The 26937-nt window shown below is 40.3% G+C and overlaps 1 protein-coding gene across 14 annotated transcripts in view; it reads right to left on the reverse strand.

The window, feature by feature from the left end:
* SEC24B (SEC24 homolog B, COPII coat complex component) overlaps window positions 1–26937 on the reverse strand; it is an 82548-nt gene that overhangs the window by 51618 nt on the left and 3993 nt on the right. For 8 of the 14 annotated variants that reach the window (XM_070261583.1, XM_023628667.2, XM_070261580.1 and 5 more), the window contains exons 2-3: window positions 14402–15133; window positions 4654–4827 (exon numbers count right to left, since the gene is read on the reverse strand). In XM_070261583.1, coding sequence (XP_070117684.1) covers window positions 4654–4827; window positions 14402–15133 — 906 coding nt within the window. The remainder of the gene's footprint in view (window positions 1–4653; window positions 4828–14401; window positions 15134–26937) is intronic. The other 6 variants (XM_070261586.1, XM_070261585.1, XM_070261582.1 and 3 more) reach the window with 1 other exon arrangement.

A 26937-nucleotide genomic window follows, 5' to 3' on the forward strand; every position in this document is an offset into this window, starting at 1 on the left:
GTTAGGAATAGGGGTGGTTCTCACTGGAATAGTCTTAATTCAGATTTAATGAAAAGTAGGGTGCTGGGAGTAATGATAAATTTATTTAATAATTCTGCATATATGCAGCCCCCAACCACTACTGTCAAAGAACCCACTGCTTTTGAAAGAGTCCCATGAGAACAAGGCAAAAACAGTAAGAAATACTGAACAGACACGCAGCAGGACATTATGGATAAGGATGGGGCCCCTGGGTTGATTCAATTCTAGGTTCTACCACGGACTAGCTACGTGTCCTGGGGCAAGTCGCTAACCTCTCTGTTCTTCATCTACATCTTCTGGAAAATGGGGCCATAACTACCTCGAACGGTTGTTGTGAAAATTAAATGATTTAATATATTTCAAAGCTTAGAATGGTGCCTGAAATATATTAAATACTATATAAGTATTAGCTATTCTTACTATAAAATTTTAAAAACATGTTTTTGTGTATATTTAATTAAAAACAATTACTTTCAGGTATTCTTACTACTTACCCCTAGAGCAAGTCAGAAGTATGAAAAAAGAATTTCCCACCGACCAGAGTAGTACTGTTAGTAGTACTGTTAGTAACGCTAGTTCTTTCAAAAATAAGTTGAATGTTTTCTAGGACTGCCAATTTTTTTAGATATACTGGATAAAACTCACAGATAAAAATCATACACGATTTCTTTCAGAATCAACACGAGCTGTTCAATAGAGCACTTTACAACCTATCTCATCATAAAACATTTATAATGATTGTAATCATTTCTCACCTTCTTATATTTTATACACTATTTCTTTCTCCTTTTAACAAAAAAATATTCACTAGCATGTGAACCTATTAGCACTTAGTGGCATGTTTTCCTTTTTTTATTAAATACATGATAACATTCTTATCATGATGTCTGATGAAAGTAACAGAATTATTCCTGATATTTCACTTGACTCCTATTTAAATATTAAAAAACAGTCAAATGCCAGAGTTTGATACCACAATGCATATATTTACTACAAAAATATAACGCTTTTTAAGATAATCCCTGCTTCATAAATAGCATAATATTTGGTGCATATTACACTATTTTATTTCAAATTTGGTAATGAGAATCACCATATGGACTCATTGCCCAGTTTTTATAATCTACTATAAAAAAAGGATAAATTACATTAGATCCTTGACCGCTTTTAGTAATTTGGCTTAGAAGATATATGCCGCAATTTAATTCTCAGTGGAGTTCATGGTTCCTCATGAAACTCCAGGAATACATTTCCTTGGATTAAAAAAATCAAATCAGACTTTCTGACAAAGAATAACATTTGTCTCACTGGTTTGAAAATGAGGACTGTCTTGGCTAACTAGGTTATATGGTGAGACCGTCCATAAAATGACCTACACCGCAGCTTGAAGTTATTGATAAAAATACATTTAAAGGATGTGATAAGACATTATATTGGCAATGGTATAATGAAATTCACATTTTAGATAACTGCTGACGCAGTGAAACAAGCACTGGGTTTGGAGGCAGGAGATCTGCATGGGTCTCGGCGCCCCTCCTGGGGAGTCTGCACGTCTCTGGGTAAGACCCCAGCTCCCCTACCCTCGACGCCTCATCTGTGGAGGGAGGCGAGGCGTGCTATAGCTGCCTCGCACGGTGACGGAGCGAGGCCACGAAAGGTCGAGGTCTGTAAACTGTAAACTGCTCCATGAGAGGGACAATTTCACCATCTACAACCCGGAAAATAAAACCTAACCAACAACAAACATTTCTGACACCTAACTCAGAAGCTTAAAAGGGTTGAAAAACCCAAAAGAACAGTAGGGCTTTAATAAAACCCTTCCAATACCATTCCTATCTACTTTACATGCACGAAATTTCTCAGCAATTACATGTATGAAAATAAAAACTATGAATCAAATTGATCTAAAGTTTCTCTTATTCTAATAATGAATCATATGCAACTCAGGTACACAGAGCCATGGTGAGGAGGAGCGCCTTCCACCTCATTGAAAGACGTGTTTCCAATAAAAACGTACTTGCCATAAAAAAGTACCAAAATCCATGTTTATGTTGTTTTGAAGAACTTATACTAATAATAATTGTATTGGTAGTTTAATCTATAAGAAAAAATGTTAATGCTTAGATACTCATGGTCACAGACAACGAAATTTTAAAATTTCAAATTATATAATGTTGTGTCAGAGAAGTATGACAGAATGATAAGAGTTTCTAGCTTAAGAATATATCACTTTATCACATTCGGGGGAGGGGGTACAACGTTAAGGAGAAAAAGGAAAAACGTAAACTTTCCAAATGTTAAAGGACTCGTGCATATTTCTTAAATGGATGAGGGTAGGTATCATTCCAGTCAATACAGAGTAATGCAACATCTTTGTTTTAAAAGTAAACATACGCAATATGTTGAAAATTACATAACTGCAACTATTTAAACTTCTGGTGAAAAATTTTAGATGTCAATCTAAAAAATGTTCAAGTAGTTATAGAGTTTCTTCAAAAATTTTTTAGGAGATACACAAGCAGAAATTTGAAGGCTTCCCTCTAAAAACCAGCAAAAAATGCTGAGCCTTGAGAGAGTAACTAAGCGAGGGTGTCTTTGAAGCTGAGAGAAAAGACTGCTCTCCTTTAAGTATTAATATTTTAGCACCATACCAGACCCAGAGCACACCGTATGCAGGCCGGACACCGCACAAGAGGCACCACTGGTGCAAACGACAACTTGCACAACACACACAGAGCCCTGACTCTCACGCACAATTAGGTCGCGTACCCCAGATCTACCCAAAGGCAGAGGCCACCAAGAAGCCAACCTCCTACTTAAGAAAAAGAAACTGCAAAAGACACAATTCAAACGTCTCCAGTGTTATCTTTTCTGTTACTTCGTCAAGGGGCTTATCTTAGGTAAATCAAGTTTGTGAATGTCCAAAAAGAAAAATTCAGCCTCATTTTCCAGAAAGAGCACGAGACAGAAAGATTTGAGTTGAAAATCTTTTACTCTGCTACTTACTGATTTATAATCTTGGGCAAGTTACCTAATCTTTGTGAATCTCAATTTTCTCATCTGTGGAAAGGGATAACATCTACCCTGCAGGACTGACATGCGGATTAAACGAGATAATAAATAGAAAGTATCTGGCACACTGTAAGTGCTCAAATCGCAGCTCCTCTTTTCAAATTTATCTTATGAGTTAAGAAAAAAGGAAACAATCATGATTATTTAGTGGGAAACTGATTTACAAAACGATATGGATAGTAAGATGGGTAGGATAGCATTTAAAGTAAAATAGCCAAAAAGAAAATATAATAGAAAAAAAAGGTTATAGCAGGGGCAATGTAAAATGGTCAAAACCAAAACCAGCACAATACTTAAGAAATGGAAGGCAGTCATCGAGTAGAGGACAGACGCCACTCACTCCATCAGGGCTTTGGCCCACCCTTAAGTTTTTCTACTCAGTGACAAGCACAGCCTTCCTACCAGCCCTTCACATTGAGCACAGACACCTACAATAACCAGATTCTACCCCGATACACTCCCTGGCTTGCTGGGAGTCAGCGGGCACTCCTCGGTGCTGCAGCTGGTTTTCCTACGAAACCAAATAAGAAAATGTGTGATGTGTGATCTGATCAAACAATACAAAATCCTTTGCTGACCATACGAACAGTCAGCAGACAAAGCAGTGAGGCCAGCCTGCAGATTTATGTTGCTTCTGTCGAGTTTCAGGCCATGAGAGAGCCCTTCATGCTCATGGTCAGGAGCTGTCACCACAGAGTACCGTCCCTAAATACCACTGACGGCTACTCTGGAAACACAACTAAAGATTCCTAAACACAGTTCAGAAATCAAACCAAATCGAATGAAAAACATAACATACTAACCTGAAACATCAACAGATTTGGAATTTTAGCCAGACAGAAAATAACCAAGAATACTGCCCAAGGGAAAGGCACTGTGGGGAGACTGCATCAGAACAACCCACTGAGTCATCTGTCACTTATTCGACACACGGGGAACAAGAAACAAGCAAACAAATACACCATATCGTTTGTCAATGATGCAAGAGTGTGCGTCACCATTTCATTTTCGCCCCTCAGTCCCAAAATTGGGTTGAAAGTTATTTTTCATTAATAATAATGACAAGCAAAGAAATCATCAAATAGGATACAGAGATTCACTAAATAAGGAAATCTTGGGTGCTTTATCCTAAAAGATACTATAATAACCTTTAAAAATAGGAAATAAATGTCCCATAACAGAGGAATGGATTAATAAATTATAATACATTGGTACAATGAATTACTACCCACAAAAATGACCATAAAGACTATGTAGCTATAGGAAGAACTGTGTATAATTTAATAAATGTAAAACCAAAATACAAAATGGCATGCAAACTATAATTGCAATTATGTAAAATATATAATCATAAAGAGACTGATAGTTAATACATAAAAAAGAAAATAGTCATGTCTGAATTGAGAGTATAAATTACTTTTTTCCACGTTTTCTATAAATTATGGCTACAGTTTGACTTTTTAAAATCAGCGATTTGAATTAGTGCGTGTGGGTGTGTGTATACATATCCATCTATGTGCATATGTGCTATATATGCAGCAGAAGGGATTTCTCAAGTACCTTTCTGTTGGAACAGCTCGGAGGGCTGTGTAACTGAGGCCGCAGGCTCAGCGGGGTGACACGCAGCAGCAGGCGTTCTTGCTGATGAGGCTCCGGACAAAACAGTGGAGACTACTGGGCTGGACACGGGAGGCTGGACATTTTGCATAACAGAACTGGATAAAGAATCTGCAACTGAAGATAAGAAACTGTTTCATCCACAGCAATAAACTTGAAATATATTGAAACACTAACAAAATAGTTTATTTGAAGTTCTTGTAGAAATTTCAGTAGCACCACATTTATCTAGTCTATCTAAATCTAGAAAATAAGATGGCCCAAAGAAGTGATTTTCAAAAGAACTGAAAACTTACTCAACAAACATTTTAGTAATGTTTAGTGGCAGTTTTCCTAAAACATTTCACAAGCTTCCTTACCTTTTCAAACAAAATGAACACAAATAGCTCTTCTTTACTAACTAATGATCACAATTGCTAATAATAACTATTGAACTATGCAATGGTATCCCAGATAAGAAGATAAATAGAGGCTATTTATTTCTGTAGTAATGTGGTTCATAAATTCTACAAATGTTTCCAGTACCAGCTTAGACCTCATTTTGTATTGTAAATGCCACTTCTCATTGCTGTTTTTAATCAGATGCTGTATTCACATAACCATGGGCCTGATGCTAACACTAGGCTGGACTTCTGGAATAAAGTACACGTGACTCATGGTGGGCCTTCACGACAGCTCGAATTGCCTGACCTACAGGATAATCTTCCAACAACTTAAGTGTCCACTGACAGATGAATGGATAAAAAAAATGTGGTATATGTATGTGGATATCTATGAATGTACTGATAAAAAAAATTGGGAGTGTGTGTATATACATACACAATGGAATAGTATTCGGCCATAAAAAAGAAGGAAATCCTGCTATTTGTGACAATATGGATGGACCTTCAGGGTATTATGCTAAGTGAGATAATCAGACAGAGAAAGATAAATAGTGCATGATCTAATTATATGTGGAATCTAAAAAAGCTGAACTCACAGAAACAGAGAGTAGAATGTTGGTAGCTAGGGGCTGGAGGTAAAGGGATGCTGGTCAAAGGGTATGCACTCTCAGTTACAAGGTGAGTAAGTTCTGGGATTCTAAGGTGCAGCATGGTGACTAGAGATAATAATACCATATTATATGCCTGAAAGTAGCTAAGAGGAGATCTTACAAGTGTGTTATCACCACACACGTAACAGGTAATTCTGTGAGGTGACGGATGGATGAACTAAGCTTATACTGTGGTAACCATTTTGCAAACACGTCTATCAAATCATCACATGTACATCTTAAATTTACACAACGTTCTACGTCAATTATATCTCAATAAAGCAGGAGGAGGAAACCTATGGCAAAAGACTAGTAGTGACTACTGAAAATATACTGAACATATACATATATGTGCATACAAACATACACAGACATGTACATATGTGCACATATGTACCGTGTATGTGTATATACATATACACAAACTTAGGTCTAAGACTAAAGCAAACGTAGGAACATGGTGACGAACCAAACGTGTACAATGACATAAATGTGGGGAAAAGGGAAAGACAGTGGAAGGCAGTCTAAGTATGCTGGCTGCTTCATCCTTTTCAGGAAGGACAAATGACGTTGTGGGAGACTGAAAACAGTCACAATACTTGCAGTTCCTCTCATTCAGTAAGTGGGGTCTAACTTCCCACCCTCTGAATTGGGGTGAAACTTGTGCCTGGCTTTAGTCAGCGGAATGTGGCAGGAGTGATGGTGTGCAAGTCCAGGATCGCAACGTCACAGGCCTTGCAGCTGAAGCCTTTCGCTCCTGACCATCACGTAAGGGAGCTAACCTAGCCCCGGGGAGACAAACCTGGGTGGCCCAGGAAACAGCCTGCACCAGCTGCTAGACACCTGAGGGAAGCCCTACGGTCTCCCAGGCCAGCCAGCTCTCCAGCTCAGTGAAGCCACATGTGTGAGTCCAGGGACAACTGGCAGAGGAAGTGCCCAACTCCCCCACAGCACATGAAAAATAACAAATCATCTTTATCTTAAACCAACACTAGATATCTCATATAATAATTAAAACTGCTAAAGTAACAGAGCGATAAGTATATTTAAGAGTATAAAGTGAAAACTAAAAAAGACATAATCATCTAAAATTGGGTGACAGAGAAAAGGGAAGGGGTGGAAGATGGAGCAAATATGCTAATTTTACCTTTGCTAATAACGGGGAATTCAAAGACCCTGTCTAAACCACAGAGGCTGTTTCCGCTGCCGGTAACAACAGGCTGGGTGAGCAGGACCACAGCTCCTACTGAAGATAACTTTAAAACCATATTCAAAAATATCTTCTTAAAATCACCAAAGACCTAACATGATATGAACGAATTTCTGGGCTGAAATCCATACAAAAGCGAAAACTCAGAGGACAAGGCCAACACTCAGAGCCGCTCCGGCCCCGCGGATATCTGCTGTCTCCTGTGGCCTTGCAGGCACAGCAAGATGGGCGGCCTGATACGGCCCCCCGCAGCCCCTCCTGAAGGACGGCACTCTGAGGGGTGATGACTCAGGAGACGGATAAGGCAGGAATGGAACCCTTCCGAGAGCCAGCAGCTCCGGTTCGAACACCCGCACCACCCGTCACCCGAGCCTTGCACCTGGACCACTGTGGGCACAAGCCGGGGGTGGCTGGTGGCGACTGGGAGGGGACATAAAACCTCTCTGGAGGACGGAATCCTCCTCCTAGGCCTCCAATTATTCCCATAAATAATTTCTCACAAATATTCCCAAGCACGTAGTCAAAGTGAGTAGCTCGGTTTTGAACAGGGCCACTCTCTGTTCTAGAACTTGACAGCCAGTCTCCAATCTGACGCATGGCAGCATCCGGCTCACAATCCTCAGCAGTCTGCCGGTGCTCGAGGGCAAAGACAAACAGCTCCACCCGCAAGCTTCCTCACCTGGTCACCAAGGCCCGGGGTCCCCCTTCACAGGTCTGCTTTCAGTCCCCTGAACTTGCCGTGCTCTGTCCCATGCAAGGGGATACACTTACTCCCCCTTGTATGTAACAAACTTTTTCTTCAATAAAATAATGGACGCAAATAGAACAGTTTATGTGAGACGTATGCATGTGTACTCATGTATATATGCACATACATAAAGCACAGTGAAAGAAATACCCAAGAATTCAGCCTCCAACTGCAAACGCTTCCACCCCTGCCGGCGCGCTCAGAGCACCCCCACACAGGCCTTCCTTCTGCTGTGTTTATTATCCCCAAACTTTTGATTTTAAATACGCAGTTCACCACACATCTAAGTACCTCTAAGTGCTATTTTGCCTGTTCTTGAACTTTATCACCACGGCACCATGCATGTTTTCCTGCTCCTCAGCAGTCCGCTAGAAGGATAAGATTTATTTATCCATCCTACTATACATGGACTTTGGCATTTCTCATTTTTTATCCTCACAAACATGCTGCTATGAGTATTTATGAACCTCTCCCAGGTGCAGAGGTGCAAGTTTCTCTAGGGCAGAGCTTCCCAACGTGTGGCCACTGCTCAAAGGCGTGTATGTGTGCAGAAGGGACAGGAATCCCCTTAGCCCTGGGGCAGCCTGTGGCAGATGAGCTCTTGGGCCTAGAATGTAGACTAGTCCCTTTGGCCCAGAATCCTAAACAAAGGTCATCGTGCCCTACAGGTGCGACACATCTAAAACAAGAAGTGGAGCCTCCCGTTCAAAGCGGAGTCTATGAGCTAGCAACACTTCATGCAGAAACTTGAGAGCAATCTTAAGCCAGGCAATCTAGGCCTGGTGAGTCAGAAGATGCCAGCGACTCACAGGCGCAAAGTCTGAGAAGGACTTCTCGAGAGTTTACAGAAGTGGGAAAGCTGCACTTCACGGTGTGCTTATCTTCAATTCCACTACCGCCAAATTTTCCTAAAATCTTGAACCAATAAATCCTCCTGCCAACAGTGACTAAGATTTTCCTGCTACCCACATCCTCGCCATCCCTTAGTGTGGTCAGACTTTCAAACTTTTACCATTCTGCTGCTAGGTACAAGATGATACCCCATTCTAGTTTTCATTTGCTTTTCCCTGATTGTTAATGAGGTTGACTATGCTTTCATTTAACTTCTGCAAGATGCCTGTTCATGTATTTTTTCTTGCGTTGCTGATCTTATTGATTTGTATGTGTTAACTGTGTCTTCTGAATAAATACTATAAATTTCTTTTTCTCCCCATTCAGTGCTTGTCTTTTTGTTTTCTTTATGTTGTCTTTCAATGAAGAAAAGTTCTTAATTAGAAATTATTCCAGTTTGTCAGGCTTATTCTTTACAGCCAGCAGTGTTGCGTATTGCCCTCAGGAAATCCTTCCCTACTTCCAAGATTCTGGGGGTAGTCGTCTGTATTTTCTCTGAAAAGTTTTAAAGCGTTGCCTTTTTGTATTAAATATTTATTTCACCTGTAGTTTATTTTAAACATGGAGAATTCACCCTTCAGATTGCAGCTCAAACATCAAATATCAGGGGAAACTTCCCTAAGCTTCAGGACTAACAGGCCAGATGCCCTGGAGCGCACTGGCCAAGCACCATGCTTCAGAAGCACTCTGCTTCAGATGATAACAGCAAGCTCACATCCCTGTGTGTTTATCTGGATGCTGTTTGCTTCCTGACTGCAGGCTTCATGAGGATAAGGATCAAGCCTTTTCACTCACTGTTTTTATCTCCAGGCACTAAAACAATGCCTGTCACATAGCTGGCTCTCCAATGTTGGTGAAATGAGTGGAGACAAGCTCTACAAACATTAAGGACCATAGAAGCATGCAGCCAAAAAGAAACTATCCCTTTCACAAGAGAATGTGACAGAAGAAATAACATATAAAACTGGCACTAAGCAAAATGAACTGCTATACTACTGTATAGTTCACGGGATGTTTAGAGATAGAACCCGTGATTCAAAAATAAATCTTTAGTCCTCTTTTTTTGGCGTTAACGTAGTTCCCTAGTTAGTTCTTAGTAGCTCCTTAGTAATTGTGCACACAATTCTTTCAGATCGAGAGAGATTAAACAAATTCTCAGCTAATAGCATGCTCACCCATTCAAGCTATTCAAGCTAGAAAATTTAAAAGTCATCCTTTATTCTTCCTTTTCCTTCACAAACTAATCAACAAATCCTTGAAATCATGTCGCCTGTCTCTTGTCTACACAACCTCAGGCTGTCGTCGTCCTCCCTCTGGCTGACTGCAGTGACGCCTACCCGTCTCCAGGCTCTTCCTCCTCCGGTCCGTCTACCACACTGCTCACAGAAGAAAGTTCTGAAACACAAACCCCATCCTGTCTCCACCTTGCTTAACACCTTTTGATGGCTGCTGATTCCACACAGGACCGAGATGATGTTGCTGCTTCTTCAATTGCTCCCACCGTTCCAACGCCACAGCCCAGCGGACAGTGGAAGACTGACTCACGGGAAAAGGGCTCACTGATAAAGCCAAGCTTTACAGCAAGTGAGCACAAGCATGAACACCTCCCCTGCTGAGCTTGAAGAAGGAGTGGAGTTACAAAGCTAAGAAAAGACCACCGGGTTCAAGGGTAGCTTTGGAAAAACTGAAGCAGTAAGTGTGTGAGGGAGCAAAAAGATGTTATTCCCCTCTCGCAACTCTGCAATCTCACAGGTTTTCAAAGCTGAAATAGTCTCTTTCTTGTACCGTTTGTATCCCCGACACAGTTTTCTAAATTACTTCTAACTTGTGTCTCTCTATCCAGATAATCACCTCCCATGGGGTGTTTGCTTTGCTTCTCCTCAGGGACATCAGCAGCTCAAGATGACAGACGCAATATGACTGATCAGTGACTGCATTTTAATGCCATGTACGTTGTGGATTTTTATACAGGGTTATATAAATGTTTATTATTATTATTTTTATATAAGTAGCTTTTTAAAATGCTTATTTCATAAAACTATACATAGTAAAACAGCAGTAATCAGGTGGCATGATTTCACAATATGCCATCAATTTATGATTCTTGTTCAGCAAAAAAACAGTAAAAAATTTTAATAAAAATAATTTTTCTGGCGAAATTCTACATCTTGGCAAAAAGATTTACCTTGCTAATTTTTAAAACTATGTGCTTTTCAAAACAAAGGGATAGTAAAAAGTTAAGAAAATGACTTTAGGGGCCAGCCTGGTGGCGTAGTGGTTAAGTTCACACATTCCGCTTCAGCAGGCCTGGGTTTGTGGGTTCGGATTCTGGGCTCGCACCTACACACCACTCATCAAGCCATGCTGTGGCAGCGTCTCACACACAAAATAGAGGAAGACTGGCACAGATGTTAACTCAGTGACAATCTTCCTCACCAAAGAAAAGAAAATGACTTTAAATGAACCTACAGAGTTTCAGCACTCATCTTGCTGTCAAAGATGGTTATCTTTATATCCCAAAGTCACAGACTCAACCAACTTCACCTCAAACTAAGAAAGACCTTCTGAACCTTGAAAGATTTACTTATCATGACAGTTTACAATGGTTAAGTGGCCTAATGAAACGACACCTTTTAAACACTAGCCAAAATTTCATCCTAAGTTAACAACTAAATATAGCACTCAAAACATACATAGTGTTTTTAACAAGATAATCTGAAGTTCTAGTGCTAAATTATACTAACATGCTTTTCTAAAATATAGAGGCAAACGAGATAACACTGAAATGTCTCTTTTATTCCATGTTTCTCAATATTAACTCATCAACTGCCTGAAAATAACCACATGAATCCATCACCAAAACTCAGGTTTATGCTTTTGGATCTCCAACCCCTTACAAATTGCTTAAGAACTTTAACTATACCCAAAAATGAAACTAGTATAATCAAGTAATAAAAAAGCAATTGTCTGTGTCAAATACTCAGAAAGACTGGATTTTACACAGAACTATGCTCAACACCTAAGATTCTTACTTTAATGTGAAAATATAATTTAAGAGTGTCCAAAGCAATTAAGTTGCTTGTCTTTCTAGAACATTAAAATCTATATTCCCATGGTTCCCAAACTTGGGCACCCAAGTTCCCCTGCAACAAACTCACAAGGTTCCAAGAAATGTTTTAAATCTTGACGAGACAGTCAGTGACGTCTGTCAAAAACCTGATGAAGTATTACTATTTATTTGCCTGGGGCATCACGAAAAAAATATTGAGAGATATTGGGGCCGGCCCCGTGGCCGGGCGGTTGAGTTCACACACTCTGCTTCGGTGGCCCAGGGTTTTGCCAATTCGGATCCTGGGTGCGGACATGGCACTGCTCATCAGGCCACGCTGAGGCAGCATCCAACATGCCACAATTAGAAGGACCCACAACTAAAAAGATATACAACTATATACTGGGGGGATTTGGGGAGGAAAAAAGCAGGGGAAAAAGAAAAAAGATTGGCAACAGTTGTTAGCTCAGGTGCCAATCTTTAAAAAAAAAAAAAATTGAGAGACATCAACTGAGAAAGTTTGGGGACTTCTGTAATATTTAATTTTAAAGTAGGTTTTAAAAGTAACCTCTGTATTTCTTTTGCAATGGTGAAGAATATGTGTCATCTTAACTGAGAAATCTGTCAACATTTGAATTACAATTAATAATTTACCAATCTAAAGGCAAAAAATAAACCCACTTCTTCACACGAATTAACTTCTAAAATAATATTTATTACGGCTCCCATAGTACAGAACTAGGATTAAAAGACACCCAACCTCTCCACCTGAAGGACCAGTTACTAGCTGTTCCAATTGAAGGTGAGATTGTAATTATTCTTACTCTTTATTCGATGTTGTTTTCAACAATAAGCCCTTCCCAATTAGGTATTCTGTTCACTAGCCAAGTGGCCCCATATTTCCCTGATCCTACATCTCAGCATACATTGGTTCCATCCTGGGTCCCATTCCCATCTCAGAATTAAGATAGGAATTACCTGTATTTCTTCTTTTTTTGTCACGAAAGTCACAAAATTTTTAAGTCAGAGGGACCTTAGGATAACCTGATCTGTAAAAGGACTGCTGAAAGGAGAGAAAGAAAAGAATTTCTAGGGGACAGAAAGATCTGGCTCTGAGAAGGGCAGGCTGAGAGTCAGCAGAAACAGCTTCAGGACAAGCTCTGTTTCTAACATTAAAGACCTCAGGCAGCCCAACCAGGACAACTCTCCTCGTTTGTAAAACAAAAGGACTACAGGAGAACTTGGATCTGCCACGAGGCAGCACTGGAGGTCAAGCCAGAAGTACAGATTCCCAAGCCCGCCCTGGAGATTCCACTGTAGCTCAAGAAGCTGGGGCTGAAGGCCACAACCTGTGCAAGCGAACCTGGGCACAGCCAGGTCTGGGAACTGCGACAGACACACAAGCTGACTTCCCCAGGACCCAGTCAAGGCGACACCCCTTCATTCTCGCCTGCCTGACCGTGGAGGCTACAAAGCTAACGTTCACCTTCTCGTCCCTCAAAACAGGGAAGGTCTTTTAAAAGAGCCATGGCAAACGATCTGTGAAATGAAGGCCACCGCCCCATCTCCTTTCCTCTCCCTTCTTCCTGCTTTTACTCTGACTTGATGTCTGCAGGTCAGGAGTTATCTTGTTTCTGTAAAGCAACAAGCTAAGAACGGCAGAGTGGAAAGAGAGAAACGATGCGAGGACACGTGGATCCACTGCGTCTGCCTGGACTTCTTGTTACGTGAGAAAAAGACCACCTTTTCTGTTTAAACCACTATTAGTTGCTTGTAGCTGAGAGTGTTTCTAAACGACTAGCAATGAAAGAAAAGATGATAAATGCACAGTTCAGAGCTAATATTCTGAAGTTCTAATTTTAATCACATTGTTCAGGGAAGGAGATTTTTCTACAACATCCCTGACAGACGGCTCTCCAGACTCTGACATACAATCTAAAGACATGGTTCAGAAAACTACTACAGCTTTACCAATTCCCATTCTTTACATACACTTCCACTCAGGTCAAGAGCAGATCCTGTTAAGCTCAAGTTCACAAGTTGAATTAGAATGAGTATATCCTATGAAAATCTCACACTAAAAAAAAACTACATACCTTATAGACATAATTTTTAAACTAATAAATTTAACCATACATTTTGGTTTAGGAAAGTCAGAAAAACTATATCAAGGGTATTCTTTCCCTCCTTCCACATCCTTCATCCTAACTTACCAACGTGGGAATGAGAAAACGTCAGCTTTACTGCATAGGAAATAAATCTGCCGAGAAAGTCACTAATAGGGGTTCCCTTAGAGAAACCAGTGTGGTACTACTGCAGGCCAGCATCTTTTCCACAGTGTGCGGGGCTCTGGCTGGAAGAGCAACTGTCCCAAGGTCGAACGAGTATAAAAAATAAAGTAGTGGCTAACAAAGCATATCCCCAAATGGACCCTCCCATCTTGCCCTGTACCTAACTCTCATTAAAGACAGCTACTGCAGAGGCATAAAACCCATCAATAAATACTGGCTGAGATCCCAAACTCATGGCAAGGAACCAGGCTATACAAGGCAGATGGCTGGTGGCTAACTGTGAATAGGTAAAGGAGAAGGGTTCAGGGAGATGCTGCAAAATATCACAATAAATAAAGCAAATAAATCACAATGGTGAGCTGATTTCTAACTTTTCTATTAGGTATCTTTAACCTTCATTCAAATAAAAACCAGATTGGAAATACAGTGATTTTCAACAGTGCTTTGCTGAGTGTTTCATTCAACCTACCGGGACTTGTTGGGTTGTTGTTGGCCGTAGCCAGGGAGCCAGTGTGGTTTCGGAGGAGATTGTCTTGAGTCGACGGAAGGCCTGAAGCAGACCACGAGAGAGTACTGTATCCTGAAAGACTCTGCTCCTGGTGGTACTGTTGTGGCGGTGGAGGCGGCAGCGGTGACGGATGGCTGATAGCTGTATTCTGACCAGAAAATGAATTATCTCTGATCGGCCTGACTGGCGGAGCATTCTGTGAGGTAAACATTTGTTGCCCATATGGATCACCAGCAGGTGGAGAGGAATATGAAACACGAGGATACGCAGCATTAGAAACAGTTGACATAGCATAGTGACCACAAGTAGAGGGAAATCCCTGAGAAGCAACAGAAGAGTTGGCAGCGCCCACGGCTGGACTGTTGTGGTGATTCACAGAGGCACTCGTATGCACGTGGGAGGCTGATGACGTGGCACCCGGGAAAGACCCCAGGGCGGACCCTGCCATGTGAGGGGCAGGAAGGACCCTGCCGTACATCTGCTGTGCTCCCGGTTGTTGGCCTGCTGTGTTAGGAGTCACCACATTTTGCGTTGGTACCGTATAAAGACCAGAGTAGTAATCACCATGCTGGCTATCCAATGGCAACGAGGTCATTTTCCCAGGTCCTTGGGCATAATGTCCTGAGGGAGCAATATAGTTTTGAGGATGCAGTCCATATCCAGATGGAAACTGCATCTGATTCTGTGCTGGACCTGAAAAAGAAAAGCAAATATTTACAGGGACTGGTAAGAGAGAACTATTTTTAAGCATAGTTTCCACTTAAACGTTGCCCTAGTTAATTTACTTCTCCATAATCCCAAACTGTTACGAAAGATATGTACTGTTATAGACCCAATATAGAGGTGTGTTTGAATTCACACCCTCCCTCAAGATACGAGGATTGGTCTGTGTGACCAATAGCATACAGCAAAGGTAATGATAGATCGCTTCCAAGATCTGCCCAGTCTTGGGCACAGGCTCTCTCTTAGATCAATCACTCACTGTGGAAAAACAAAGCTGCCAGGCTGTGAAGAGCCCTGTAGAGAAGCCCATGCGTTCAGAGGAACTGAGCTCTGGCCAACAGCCAGAGAGACGGAGACCTGCCAACAACCACAGGAGTGAGCCTGGAAGCAGGTCCGTCACACCAGTAGAGCCTCGAGACAACGACAGCCCCCAGTAACACCTTGACTACAGTCTCTTAAGACCCTAAGCCAGAGCCACCAGCTGGGCTGCTCCCAAGTTCATGTTCCTCAGAAACTACGAGATAACACATTTGCCGTTTTATGTTGCTAAATTCGGGGCTATTTTGTTACGCAGCAATGGATGACTAATATATCTAGCATGGAAGAAGTTCACACCTTTCTTATTAGTTTTTTTTTTAACTATAAAGGTAACAATATACTCATAAAAAAAACTCCAAACAATGAAGAATATAAAGTAAAAAGTACAAGTTCCCTTCTTTCCCTGGTAGCTGTACTTCCCAGATGTAGCTACAGTTAATGGTTTCTTGTGCACCCTTTGTATACCTATGTATACATATAATGTATTTATAAGCATATATATATATTTTTTTTTTTTTTTGAGGAAGATTAGCCCTGAGCTAACATCCGCCTCCAATCCTCCTCTTTTTGCTGAGTAAGACTGGCCCTGAGCAAACATCTGTGCCCATCTTCCTCTATTTTATATGTGGGACACCTGCCACAGCATGGCTTGATAAGAGGTGCATAGGTCCACGCCCGGGATCCAAACCAGCAAACCCTGGGCTGCTGCCGAAGTGGAGCACTCGAACTTAACCACTACACCACCTGGGCCAGCCCCAGCACATATATATATATATATATATATATATATATATATGTTTTTTAAACACACAAGTAAGGATCATACTACAGTTCTGCAACATGTTTATTTTTTACCTAATATATCCTGGATATCCTTCTGTGTTAGCATAAAGAAATCTTCATTATTCTAAAAAAATCTGTATAGTATTTCACTGTAGAGCTATAGTCTTATTTACCAAATCCCCATTGATGAATATTTATTTCAGGGAGTGAACTAAGTTACATTTACAGGGTCAACTTCTGTGATGAATCTCTAGGATAACCTCCTAGAAGTGAAACTGGAGGTTGAAAGGGTTTGTGCTTTTAAAATTGACCATTACTGGCAAATCTCTTTCCACAAAAGTCTATTAATTTATACCTCCCATTAATAATGCTTAAGAATGTTCCATCTTCCCAACACTGAGTAACATTTAATCTCTGCCAATCTAGTAAGTGAGAAACATCTTAGTTTGCTGTAGTTAATTCTGAGTGATGCTGAGAACCTTTTCAAATATTTCTTAGCATTGGGTGTGTTCCTGTTATTTGTCCTTACTGTGCTCTCCCTACTGATTTAGAAACATTCTTGTATTTCAAGAAACTTAACCTGATGTTATTATCACGTGCTGCATTTCTTTTCCCTCAGGTTACTCTCTGGTTTTTTATTTTGCTCATGGTGTCTTTTGCTATAGTTTCTTGATTATTATGTAGTAAAATTTTTCATGCTTGATAAATTTTTAAATCATAGTTAGTAGAGCCTTCCTCATTCTAATATTATAAAACTATACACCCATGTTTTCCTCTAGTGCTTTTAATACTTCCATTTTTATTTATTTATATCTTTGATCACTATAGAACATATTAATATCATTAAAATTAACATTAACCTTAATGTTAATTTTATTAATAGTCTAAATATTATTATACGTATTACACTATGTGCCATTCACTGTTCTCAATACTTTACATAAATTAACTCCTTTAATCCTCCTCACAGCCCCTTGAAGTAAATGCATCGTTATAGCCACTTTATAAATAAGATAAACGAGGCACAGAAGTTAGGTCGTTTAATACAGCTACATACTTAGAGAGTAACAGGGCCGGGATCTGAATCAAGTAATCCGGCTCCAGTCCATGCTTTCAAACAATGATCTGCTGCCCCTCACGAGACCAAAATCCGGCTGGTGCTCTTTAGCCCAGCAAGCGGTCAATTGTCCCAAACAAGGGAATTCTAGTCTTGGCTCCAACTAAGGACAAACTTAATTATCCTAGAACCTAATTTTCCTATCTTTTGGAAGGAAATAGCTATCCGTGCCATACCTCAGATGAAAGGATAACCCAAAAAAATATTCACAAGCTGTTTCAAGCTCACTGACACAAAGGAATTGCTACTGTGTTCTGTGCCATAATAATGTATAAAAATATAAAAATATTTGTTTGTAAAAGATGTATGAATAAACCTTACATTTTCTTATGCTGTTTTCAATTTCTACTAAATACTGCAATGGAATCTTAATCCTTGGTCCTGTAAATACATATTCTATGGCAGACACCGGATAACACACAGTTAAGCTGTAATGAAGAAGTAACATCACATTTCTGTAACCCCAAGAGGATACAGAGAACCAAAACTCAGGTAACACTGTTTTTCCTAGGGGTACAATTTACTTTTCTTACAGGATATTTTACATGGTCATAATTCACCTAAAAGAATTTATTTACTTAAATGGAATAAAGTCCAATAAGAATCTTTCACTAACACGTCAAGAAAATGTGAATTGTTCTTCTCTCTCCCTTCCTTAAACATATAAGAACATGGATTTGGTGCTCTTCACTACAGGCTCCAAAAACTTTACACCGGTTCAAATCTATCAATCAACAGAAGAGCCAGGTCAGAGTTATAGAAACCTGTTTAAATATCCCCCCACTTAATGTTTGATTTGGCTCATCCATGCTACATGATCTTCTGAAAACAGGAAAACAATCATGTCCAAGGTACTCAAATGTCATTCTTCTAAAATTAACAGGAATGTTGGATCTGCTGAAATTTATCAGAAGTGAATTACCCACCAAAGCAGTCTATTTACTTCTCAGCCCACCAAAGAAAAGAAAGGTATGTACCTTGGAGGGAGGGAGAGGCTGGGAATAGCTAATTGCATGTTGACACTTACCGTTCCTTATTCTATACCAAGATCTGAACGTTCTGAACACAGAAGCGTCTGAAAATAATTTAATCAAAATAAGTGGATCAAAACTCCTTTTAAAGCAGAATTTTCTTTTCAAATATTTTAAATCAATTTTTAAAAGCCTGCACTAAAACAAACAAACGTAAGGATCAGTTTAAATGGAAGGAAAACGGTATCTAGGACAAGTAAAATATTTTTTAAAATTTCGTCTTACTGTGACCTAACAAAGCACGCCTCTCTTTTCCTCCACTTTAAAGCGTGTTAGATAACTCTCCTAACCTTCTCTTAGGGTATAACACCGAAACTAATATTAAAGTTTTATTTCTTCAACATATACTAAAAACTGAGCCTGGCAAATATTACAGGTAGTTTACATACACTCATACTCTTTTTTAAACACGGTCCATAGAGAAAATTACAGGAATTTTATTGGCATTAGCATTTTCATTTGCCTGTATTTCCTGTAATTCCCTCAGCCACTGTGGCAGTTCTAAAACATGGTCCCCAAATTCTTTGAGACTCTGCTGATCAAAGGGTAGGGTCTGTCTACTCCCCTTGAATCTGAGCGTGCTTGTAACAGTGTCCACCAATGAAGAACGGCAGAAGTAAAGCTGTGTGACTTCCAGGCCTGGTCACAGACAATTCACTTCTACACTGTGTGACGGAATATTTGCACGTGAATCCCTAAACAGCTACATAAGAAGTCAATTACGCCACAGCTGCCATGGCCTGAGGAAGCCAAACCACAGGGAGAGGTCACATGTAGGCACTCTGGTCTGAAGTCCGAGCCTTGGAGTCATTCTAGCTCAGGTGTCAGATTTGTGAATAAATGAGCCTTCCAGATCTTTCTAACCTCCAGCCAGCAAATGACTGTTGAGTCCAGCTAAGGCCATCTTTGCAGTGCCCTGTCAAAATTCCTGATCAACAGAATCTGCGAGCATAATAAAATGTCTTAACCTATTAAGTTTTGGACTAGTTTGTTATGTACTAATAGCAACTGGAACAGCAACTACTATTTTAAAAAATTCAGAATCCAGATTCTAAAACTGAAATACATCAATCTTTACTTAAAATAAAACTGCATTAGGGGGCCGGCCTCGTGGCATAGTGGTTAAGTTCCCACACTCTGCTTTCGTGGCCTGGGGTTTGTGGGTTCGGATTCTGGGCACAGACCTACGCACTGCTCATCAAGCCGTGCTGAGGCGGCATCCCACATAGAAGAACTAGAAGGACTTACAACTAAGATATACAACTAGGTACTGGGGCTTTGGAGAGGGAAAAAAAAAAGGAAGATTGGCAACAGATGTTAGCTCAAGGCCACTCTCCCTCCCCTCTCCTCCCCCAAAAAACTGCATTATATTCTCAAAAGTCTGGACATCACAGTTTCAATAATTATTACAAAAGAAAACGTTATCTTCAAATAAGTTAAACATGTTCTGTGTATATAATGCACTAAGTTGTCCTATTGTATTAGAAAAATAGTTCCTTCCTAGAATATCATATTTGAGAGCTGTAAAGCTTAAGTAAAATATGGAAAAAACTGATGCAGGTACACTAGAAAAGAATGAAAGGGAAAAAAACAACTAAGGGCTGAAAATTAGGTCTGTCAAGAGAGGCAAAAACAACTGGAATGAAAGACATGTGCCATAGACCTGCACTATCCAATGTGGCAGCCACTAGCCACAGGTGGCTATCGAGAATATAGCTAATCTGAAATGAGAAGTGCTATAAGTATAAAATGCACAATGAACTTTGAAAAAATAGTATAAAAAAGTAAAATATCTCAGTAATTTTTAAATACTGAATACACTTTAAAATAAAACTTTGTATATATTAGGATAATTGGACAAGTTGAAACTGATTTTACTTGTTTAAAATCAGCAGTTCTCAAAGTGCAGTACACAGCACCCTGGCAGTACCAGAGACTCCTGGGGTATCTGTAGGTAACAACTATTTTCATACTACTACTAAAACGATATTTGCCTTCTTCACTGTTAACATTTGTACTAATGGTACAAAAGCAATAATGGGTAACATGCTGGCCCTGTGGCACAAATTGAAGCAGTGGCACCAAGCAACATCAGTTATTACCATATTCTTCACTACCATGCACTCACAGTAAAAAAAAATAATAATAATGAGCCACACCCATTCAACAACGTTCAAGACATACTAGGTCGTTACTTCAACAAGACAAGAAAAAGAAAGAAATGGCAACAGATCGGAAAGAAAGAAATAAAACTGTCTTTATTTACAGAATGACATGATTGCGTAGAAAATCCCAAAGAATCTACCACAAAAAACTGCCTGGAACTAATAAGCGAGTTTATCAAAGTCACAAGATGCAAGGTCAATATACAAGAGACACTTGTACTTCCAAAGACCAGTAATAAACACATGGGATTTAAAATTGTTTTAAAACAATACTCTTTATCATAGAACACAAAAAAGTACTTAAAATATAAATTTAACGAAATAGGGGGACGGCCCCGTGGCCGAGTGGTTAAGTTCGCATGCTCTGCTTTGGTGGCCTACGGTTTCGTGGGTTTGGATCCTCGGGGCAGACCTGGCACCACTCATCAAGCTATGTTGAGGCAGCATCCCACACAGCACAATCAGAAGGACCTACTAGCTAGAATATACAACTATTTACTGGGGGGCTATGGGGAGAAGAAGAAGAAGGAACAAAAAGAAGATTGGCAACAGATGTTAGCTCAGGTGCCAGTCTTTAAAAAATAAATAAAATTTAACAAAATATGTGAAGGATCTACATGCAGAAAACCACAAAACACTGATGAAAGAAACCAAGGATTTCAATAAATGGGATGACACGCCGTGTTTGTGGACTGGAAGGCTTGCTATTAAGATGTATGTTATCTCAGTTTTGATCTCGAGATTCAATGCAATTCCAACCAAAAATGCCAGCAGGCTTTTTTACAGATATCAACAAGCTGATTCAAAAATTCTTATGGAAAGGAAAAGGTACTAAGATAGGAAAAAAACAAACAAAATTTTTGAAAAAGGACAGTTGGAGGACTCACATTGCCCAATTTCAAGACTTACTTTACATGCTACGATAATTAAGAAAGTGTGGTACAGGTGAAAGGCTAGACACAGAACGTGATAGAGAGGCTAGAAACAGACCCACAAAAATACAGTCAACTGATTTTTCACAAAGGTGCCAAGACAATTCAATGGAGGAAAGACAGCCTCTTCAATAAATGGTGCTAAGACAGTCCATATGCAAAAAAATGAACCTCAACACGTCTTATACCTTAAATAAAAATTAAGTCAAGATGAATCAGAGATCTAAATGTAAAACTGAAAAATTTCTAGGAGAAAATATAGATTATCTAGGTGAACACGGGTTTGGCAAGAAGTTATTACCTATGACACTAAAAGCATGATCAGTAACAGAAAACATTGATAAACTGGACTTTGCCAAATTGAAAACTTTTTGGTCTTCAAAAAGCACTAAGAATGAAAAGACAAGCCACAGACCAGGAGAAAATATTTATATATCACATGCCCAATAAAGGACTTGCATCCAGAATATACTGAGAATTCTTAAAGCTCAACAGTAAGAAAACAGACAACTCGACCAAAAATTGGTGAAAGATTTGAAAAGATAATCACTAAAGAAGATATACGGATGGCATATAAATATATTCAAAGATGCTCATCATTAGTCATTAGGGAAATGCAAATTAAAACTCCAGTGAGAGGGGCTGGCCCCGAGGCCGAGTGGTTAAGTTCAGCGCTCCGCTGCAGGCGGCCCAGTGTTTCGTTGGTTCGAATCCTGGGCACAGACATGGCACTGCTCATCAAACCACGCTGAGGCAGCGTCCCACATGCCACAACTAGAAGGACCCACAACAAAGAATATACAACTATGTACTGGGGGGCTTTGGGGGAGAAAAAGGAATAAAATAAAATCTTAAAAAAAAAAAAAAAACTCCAATGACAGATGTCTATATACCCATCAGAATGACTAAAAACAACAAAAAAACCCTGAAAATATTAAATGTTGGCAAAGATGTGGCGTAACAAGAATTCTCATTCATTGTTGGAGGGATGCAAAATAGTACAGCCACCTTGGAAAATAGTTTGACAGTTTCTTCTAAAGCTAAATATACACTTACCATTTGACCCAGCAGTTACATTCCCACATATTTACCTAAGAGAGCTGAAAACTTGTGTTTACACAAAACCCAGTAGATGAGTGTTTATAGCAGCTTCATACACAATCACCAAAAACTGGAAACGACAAAGATATTCAACAAAAGAGGAATGGATAAACAATCCTGGTACATATCTACAACAGAATACTACACAGCAATAAAAGGGAACAGACTATTGACTCATGCAACAGCATGGATGAATGTAGCTAAGTGAAAGAAACCAGACCCAAAAGACTACATATTTTATGGTTCCATTTATACGACATTGTCATATATTGGAAAAGGCAGAATGACAGGGACAGAAAACAGAGCAATGGCTGCCAGGGTTGGTGGAGGGGAGAGGTGTTAACTACAAGGGGACTCATGAAAACATTTTTTATGGTGATGGAACTGTTCTATATGATACCATGGTGGTGGATACTTGAGTGCCCCCATTTGTCAAAACTCAAAGAAGGTGAACACTACAAGAATGAATGCAAATTTACTATATGCAAATTCTTGTAAAAAATCAACCACATGTGGAGAAAATCTAGGATGGGATGTAGACTGTGACAAGTCAGTCTAACTGTATTACAAATGTATGATAACCTAACTGAAGGTAATATATATATATACACACACATATATACACAGATGGATAGACAACAGATATAATTACAGAGATGTTTCCATATATGGGTTAGTGTAGATATATACATATAATCTCCTAGCTCTGTCCCCTAAGAGAGCCTAGAAGCAGTGACACCCCAGTAGTAACGAGCACATCCAGGGCCCAGTTTTGGTTTCTAAATACCATGCCCCGACAAAAGGAACCAGGGCTCCTTGGACAAAGGGCTGATTCTAGTGCTGGGGTAGGGCAAGTAAAAGATGGGAGTATCTTGTAGAGCCAGAAAGTAAGGAATTGCTCAAATAACAAAAGGATGAGGGCAAAGGGACATATGAGCCAACCTGAAAGAGCTCCCAGTGGCCAAAGCTATAACAATTTGAGTAACAAATATAAATAATAATAGTATTGGATTATAATTCAAGGAATAAAATATTCTTGAGTCCATAATAATATATATAAGCGATTGAATAAATTTTAAAATAGGAGAAAAGGGGCAAGTCGTCCTTACAGAAAAATTCCAAATAATAAATGTAGAAGGAATGAGGGAAAGAGAAAATCACCATTAGGATTCCACAGTAATAATTAGCGCAGGAGAGAGCCACTGAGGAAGGCTAACATCAGGGGGTGAAATTTTAAGGAGAAACAGGATAGTTACTTCAAAATATCTCCAAGAATATTCTTAATGACTGTAGTGATTGTAGCATATGCCCACAAATTATTTGCTACATCTCACTCCAGGAGGTGGGGTTTAATTCCCTTTCTGTTGAATGTAGGCTGGAATAAGAGGTGGGGCCATTGGGAGGCAGGTGGGACCCTCATGATGGACTCAGTACCCTTACAAGAAGGGGAGACACAGTGAGAAAGTGGTCGTCTGCGAGCCAGGAGAAGAGTCCCCACCAGAATCCAATCATGCTCGTACCCTGATCTCGGACTTCCAGCCCCCAACACTGTGAGAAAAGAAACGTCTGCAGTTTAAGGCACCCAGTCCATGGTATTCTCTCACAGCAGGCGAAGCTAAGACATCCCGCCCAAGTGCCCAAGGCTACCATGAGCAGTAATACAACAGGCTGCCAGCATGTAACCCCTGATAGGATGTGATAAGAAGGGTACTTCACCTCTATGGTCTTTCTCCTAAAAATTCATAACCCCAGTCTACTCATGAGAAACCTTAAGTGACGAACTGTCTACAAAATAACTAAGCAGTACTGTCCTAAAAACAAAAAAGACTAAAACTGTCACAGACCAGGGGAGACCAAGGAGACATAACTAAATGCAACATGATATCCTGGATTGGATCCAGGAAAAACACATACAGAAAATTAGTGGAAAACTGGTGAAGTATAAATAAAATCCGTAGTTTAGTTAACTGTATTTCACCAATGTTAATTTCCTAGTTTTGATAAATGTAACATGGTTTTGTAAGATGTTAAGACATGAGAGGAGGATGTAAGTCTTTAGAGGAAGCTAACTGAAGGGCACTGCGTTTTCTGCACCATCTTTGCATCACTTCTGCAAATCTAAAATTATTGCAAAATAAGTTTTTAAAACATCAACAGAAAAAAGTGCTGGAAATGACCTACTAAAGTGATTGTATGACACAATTTTTTAAACAAATGACTACACCAGACATAGCCAGAGTGATTTTCCTAACAAGCAAAACTGATTGTTACTTCCTTGTTCAAAGATTTCTAATGGTTTATAAAGAAAATATCCAAATTCTTAACATGGTCTACAAGACAGTAGAAGTCAGAAAAACCCCTCCTGCACCACATATGTCCATGTGTTAATCCCCGGAACCTGTGAATATGTTAGGTTATGTGGCAAAACTGAGTGGTTGCAGCGTAAGGCTGATAATCTTATACTTGATAATCCAGTGAGCTCAACGTAATCACAAGAGTTCTTAAAAGTGGAACGGGGAGGCAGAAGAGAGCCAGAGGGAGACGTGACCACAGAAGACTCCTCAGAGATGTGATGCTGCTGGCTTTGAATATGGGAAGCCTGGGCCCTGAGCCCAGGAGTGTGGGCAGCCCCTACAAGCTGGAAAAGGCAAAGTAAGTGGATTCCTTTCTAGAGCCTCCAGAAGGAAATACAGCCCTTACTGACACCTTGATTTAGCCAAGTTATGCTTCTAACCTACATACAATGAATTCGTGTTGTTTTAAGCCATCAATTTGTAGTCATTTGTTACAGCAGGAAAGAGAAAACTAACGTAAAGGCCCTTCATGATCTGACCCAGATTAAAAGTTTTCATTGTCTTAAAAAGAACATCAAGGTCAGCAAAGTACAAGCCCCTCTATCCTACTGGGATACATTCATACTAACTCGGAGAGGCAGGATCAGATCAAAAAATTCATTAATCACTGAATTACCAAGAAGTAGGTCGATATTCAGCCAGTGTGCATTTTAATCATCTTTGTTAAAATACTAAAATACTCTGGAACTAGCTGGCGAACAGTCACGCCCCGACCCTGCTCCCCTGCTACACACGCCACGCTGCCCCTCAGCCCCGATGCCCAGACCTCCTCATGACCCAGCAACGGAAGGACTAAGCCTGGTAGGTGACAGGCGAACAGAATCCTGCTCTGGTGTCAAGACTGGTATCCTTTCACGCAGTACTGACTACCAAGTATTCTGAATAGACTACTCCTGCCAATAAACTATCAATAACATTGCTAAAATAGATTTTAACGAGTACAAAAAATCTGTATATATACACCCCCTACAGAAATCTGCAACTAGTGATTTAAAAAATGGAGAGTCCCAACCACATGTGGATACCCTGGATTATTCTTTCTAATGGAAGGCTACCAGTTACAAAGGGGACTGTCCCAGTCACTGCAGGCAGACACAGCACATGGACACAGCCTGGGCCACCCCCTGGATGAAATCTCACCGCATTAGGTATAGGTCATCCCTGCCAGCCCATCAGCTGTCCTCTTTGGATGCCATGATAACGAGCTCAAAGAGCGAAGGGGCCAAAGGAAAACCAGTATCGGCTGAGAATCCGCTGCACGCCAGGGACTTGCTTCTCTCTACATTAATCCTCCACAATTCTCACAACAACCCCGTGATTTTACAAACAGGGAAACGAAAGCTCACTAATTCATACAAATCCAAATCACTGATAAGGAGTGAAGAAGCCAGGCAATGCAGGTTCCAAAGCTCATTTCACAATCCCTGCTTCCCAGAAACGCTAGGAAAACAAGCGAGCTAAGAGGCGGCCACCGGCCAGGCCAGGCATTCGACTCCTCCTTCTCCCCCCCTTCTCAACCTGCTTCTCCTCAGTTCCTACTACAAGCAGCATTTGGCACACAATTTTAGAAAACTTGAGACCAATCAAATCCACCTTCCCACAAGCCAGCTAGCTGGGGTGGATGGCCTGTTAGAGGAGACCTTCCAAGAGGAGATTGGTGGGAGCGCAAGAAAATAGTACAAAGACTACAAGAGCGACTGAACCTTGAATACAAGAAAGGGGAAGAGAGAGCTGGCCCTCCAGAGATCCTTCCAGTGGCCAGTCTTCAAAAGCAATTATGAATACGAAGCCAAGTTCACTTACTCAACTGAGTGCCGAGCGCATGCTGCCACTGGGAATACGACAAGGAAAACTCACATGGTCTCCGTCCTCCCAGGAATTTATATCCCGGTGTTCTGAAGGGAACGGAATGGAGGGGGATCTCACTTGCTAAGCACCTCATTTTGCTAAGCACCAAGCATGTTAAAAATAGT

The sequence above is a fragment of the Equus caballus genome, chromosome 2 (assembly GCF_041296265.1).
Source record: "Equus caballus isolate H_3958 breed thoroughbred chromosome 2, TB-T2T, whole genome shotgun sequence".
NCBI classification, from domain to species: domain Eukaryota; kingdom Metazoa; phylum Chordata; class Mammalia; order Perissodactyla; family Equidae; genus Equus; species Equus caballus.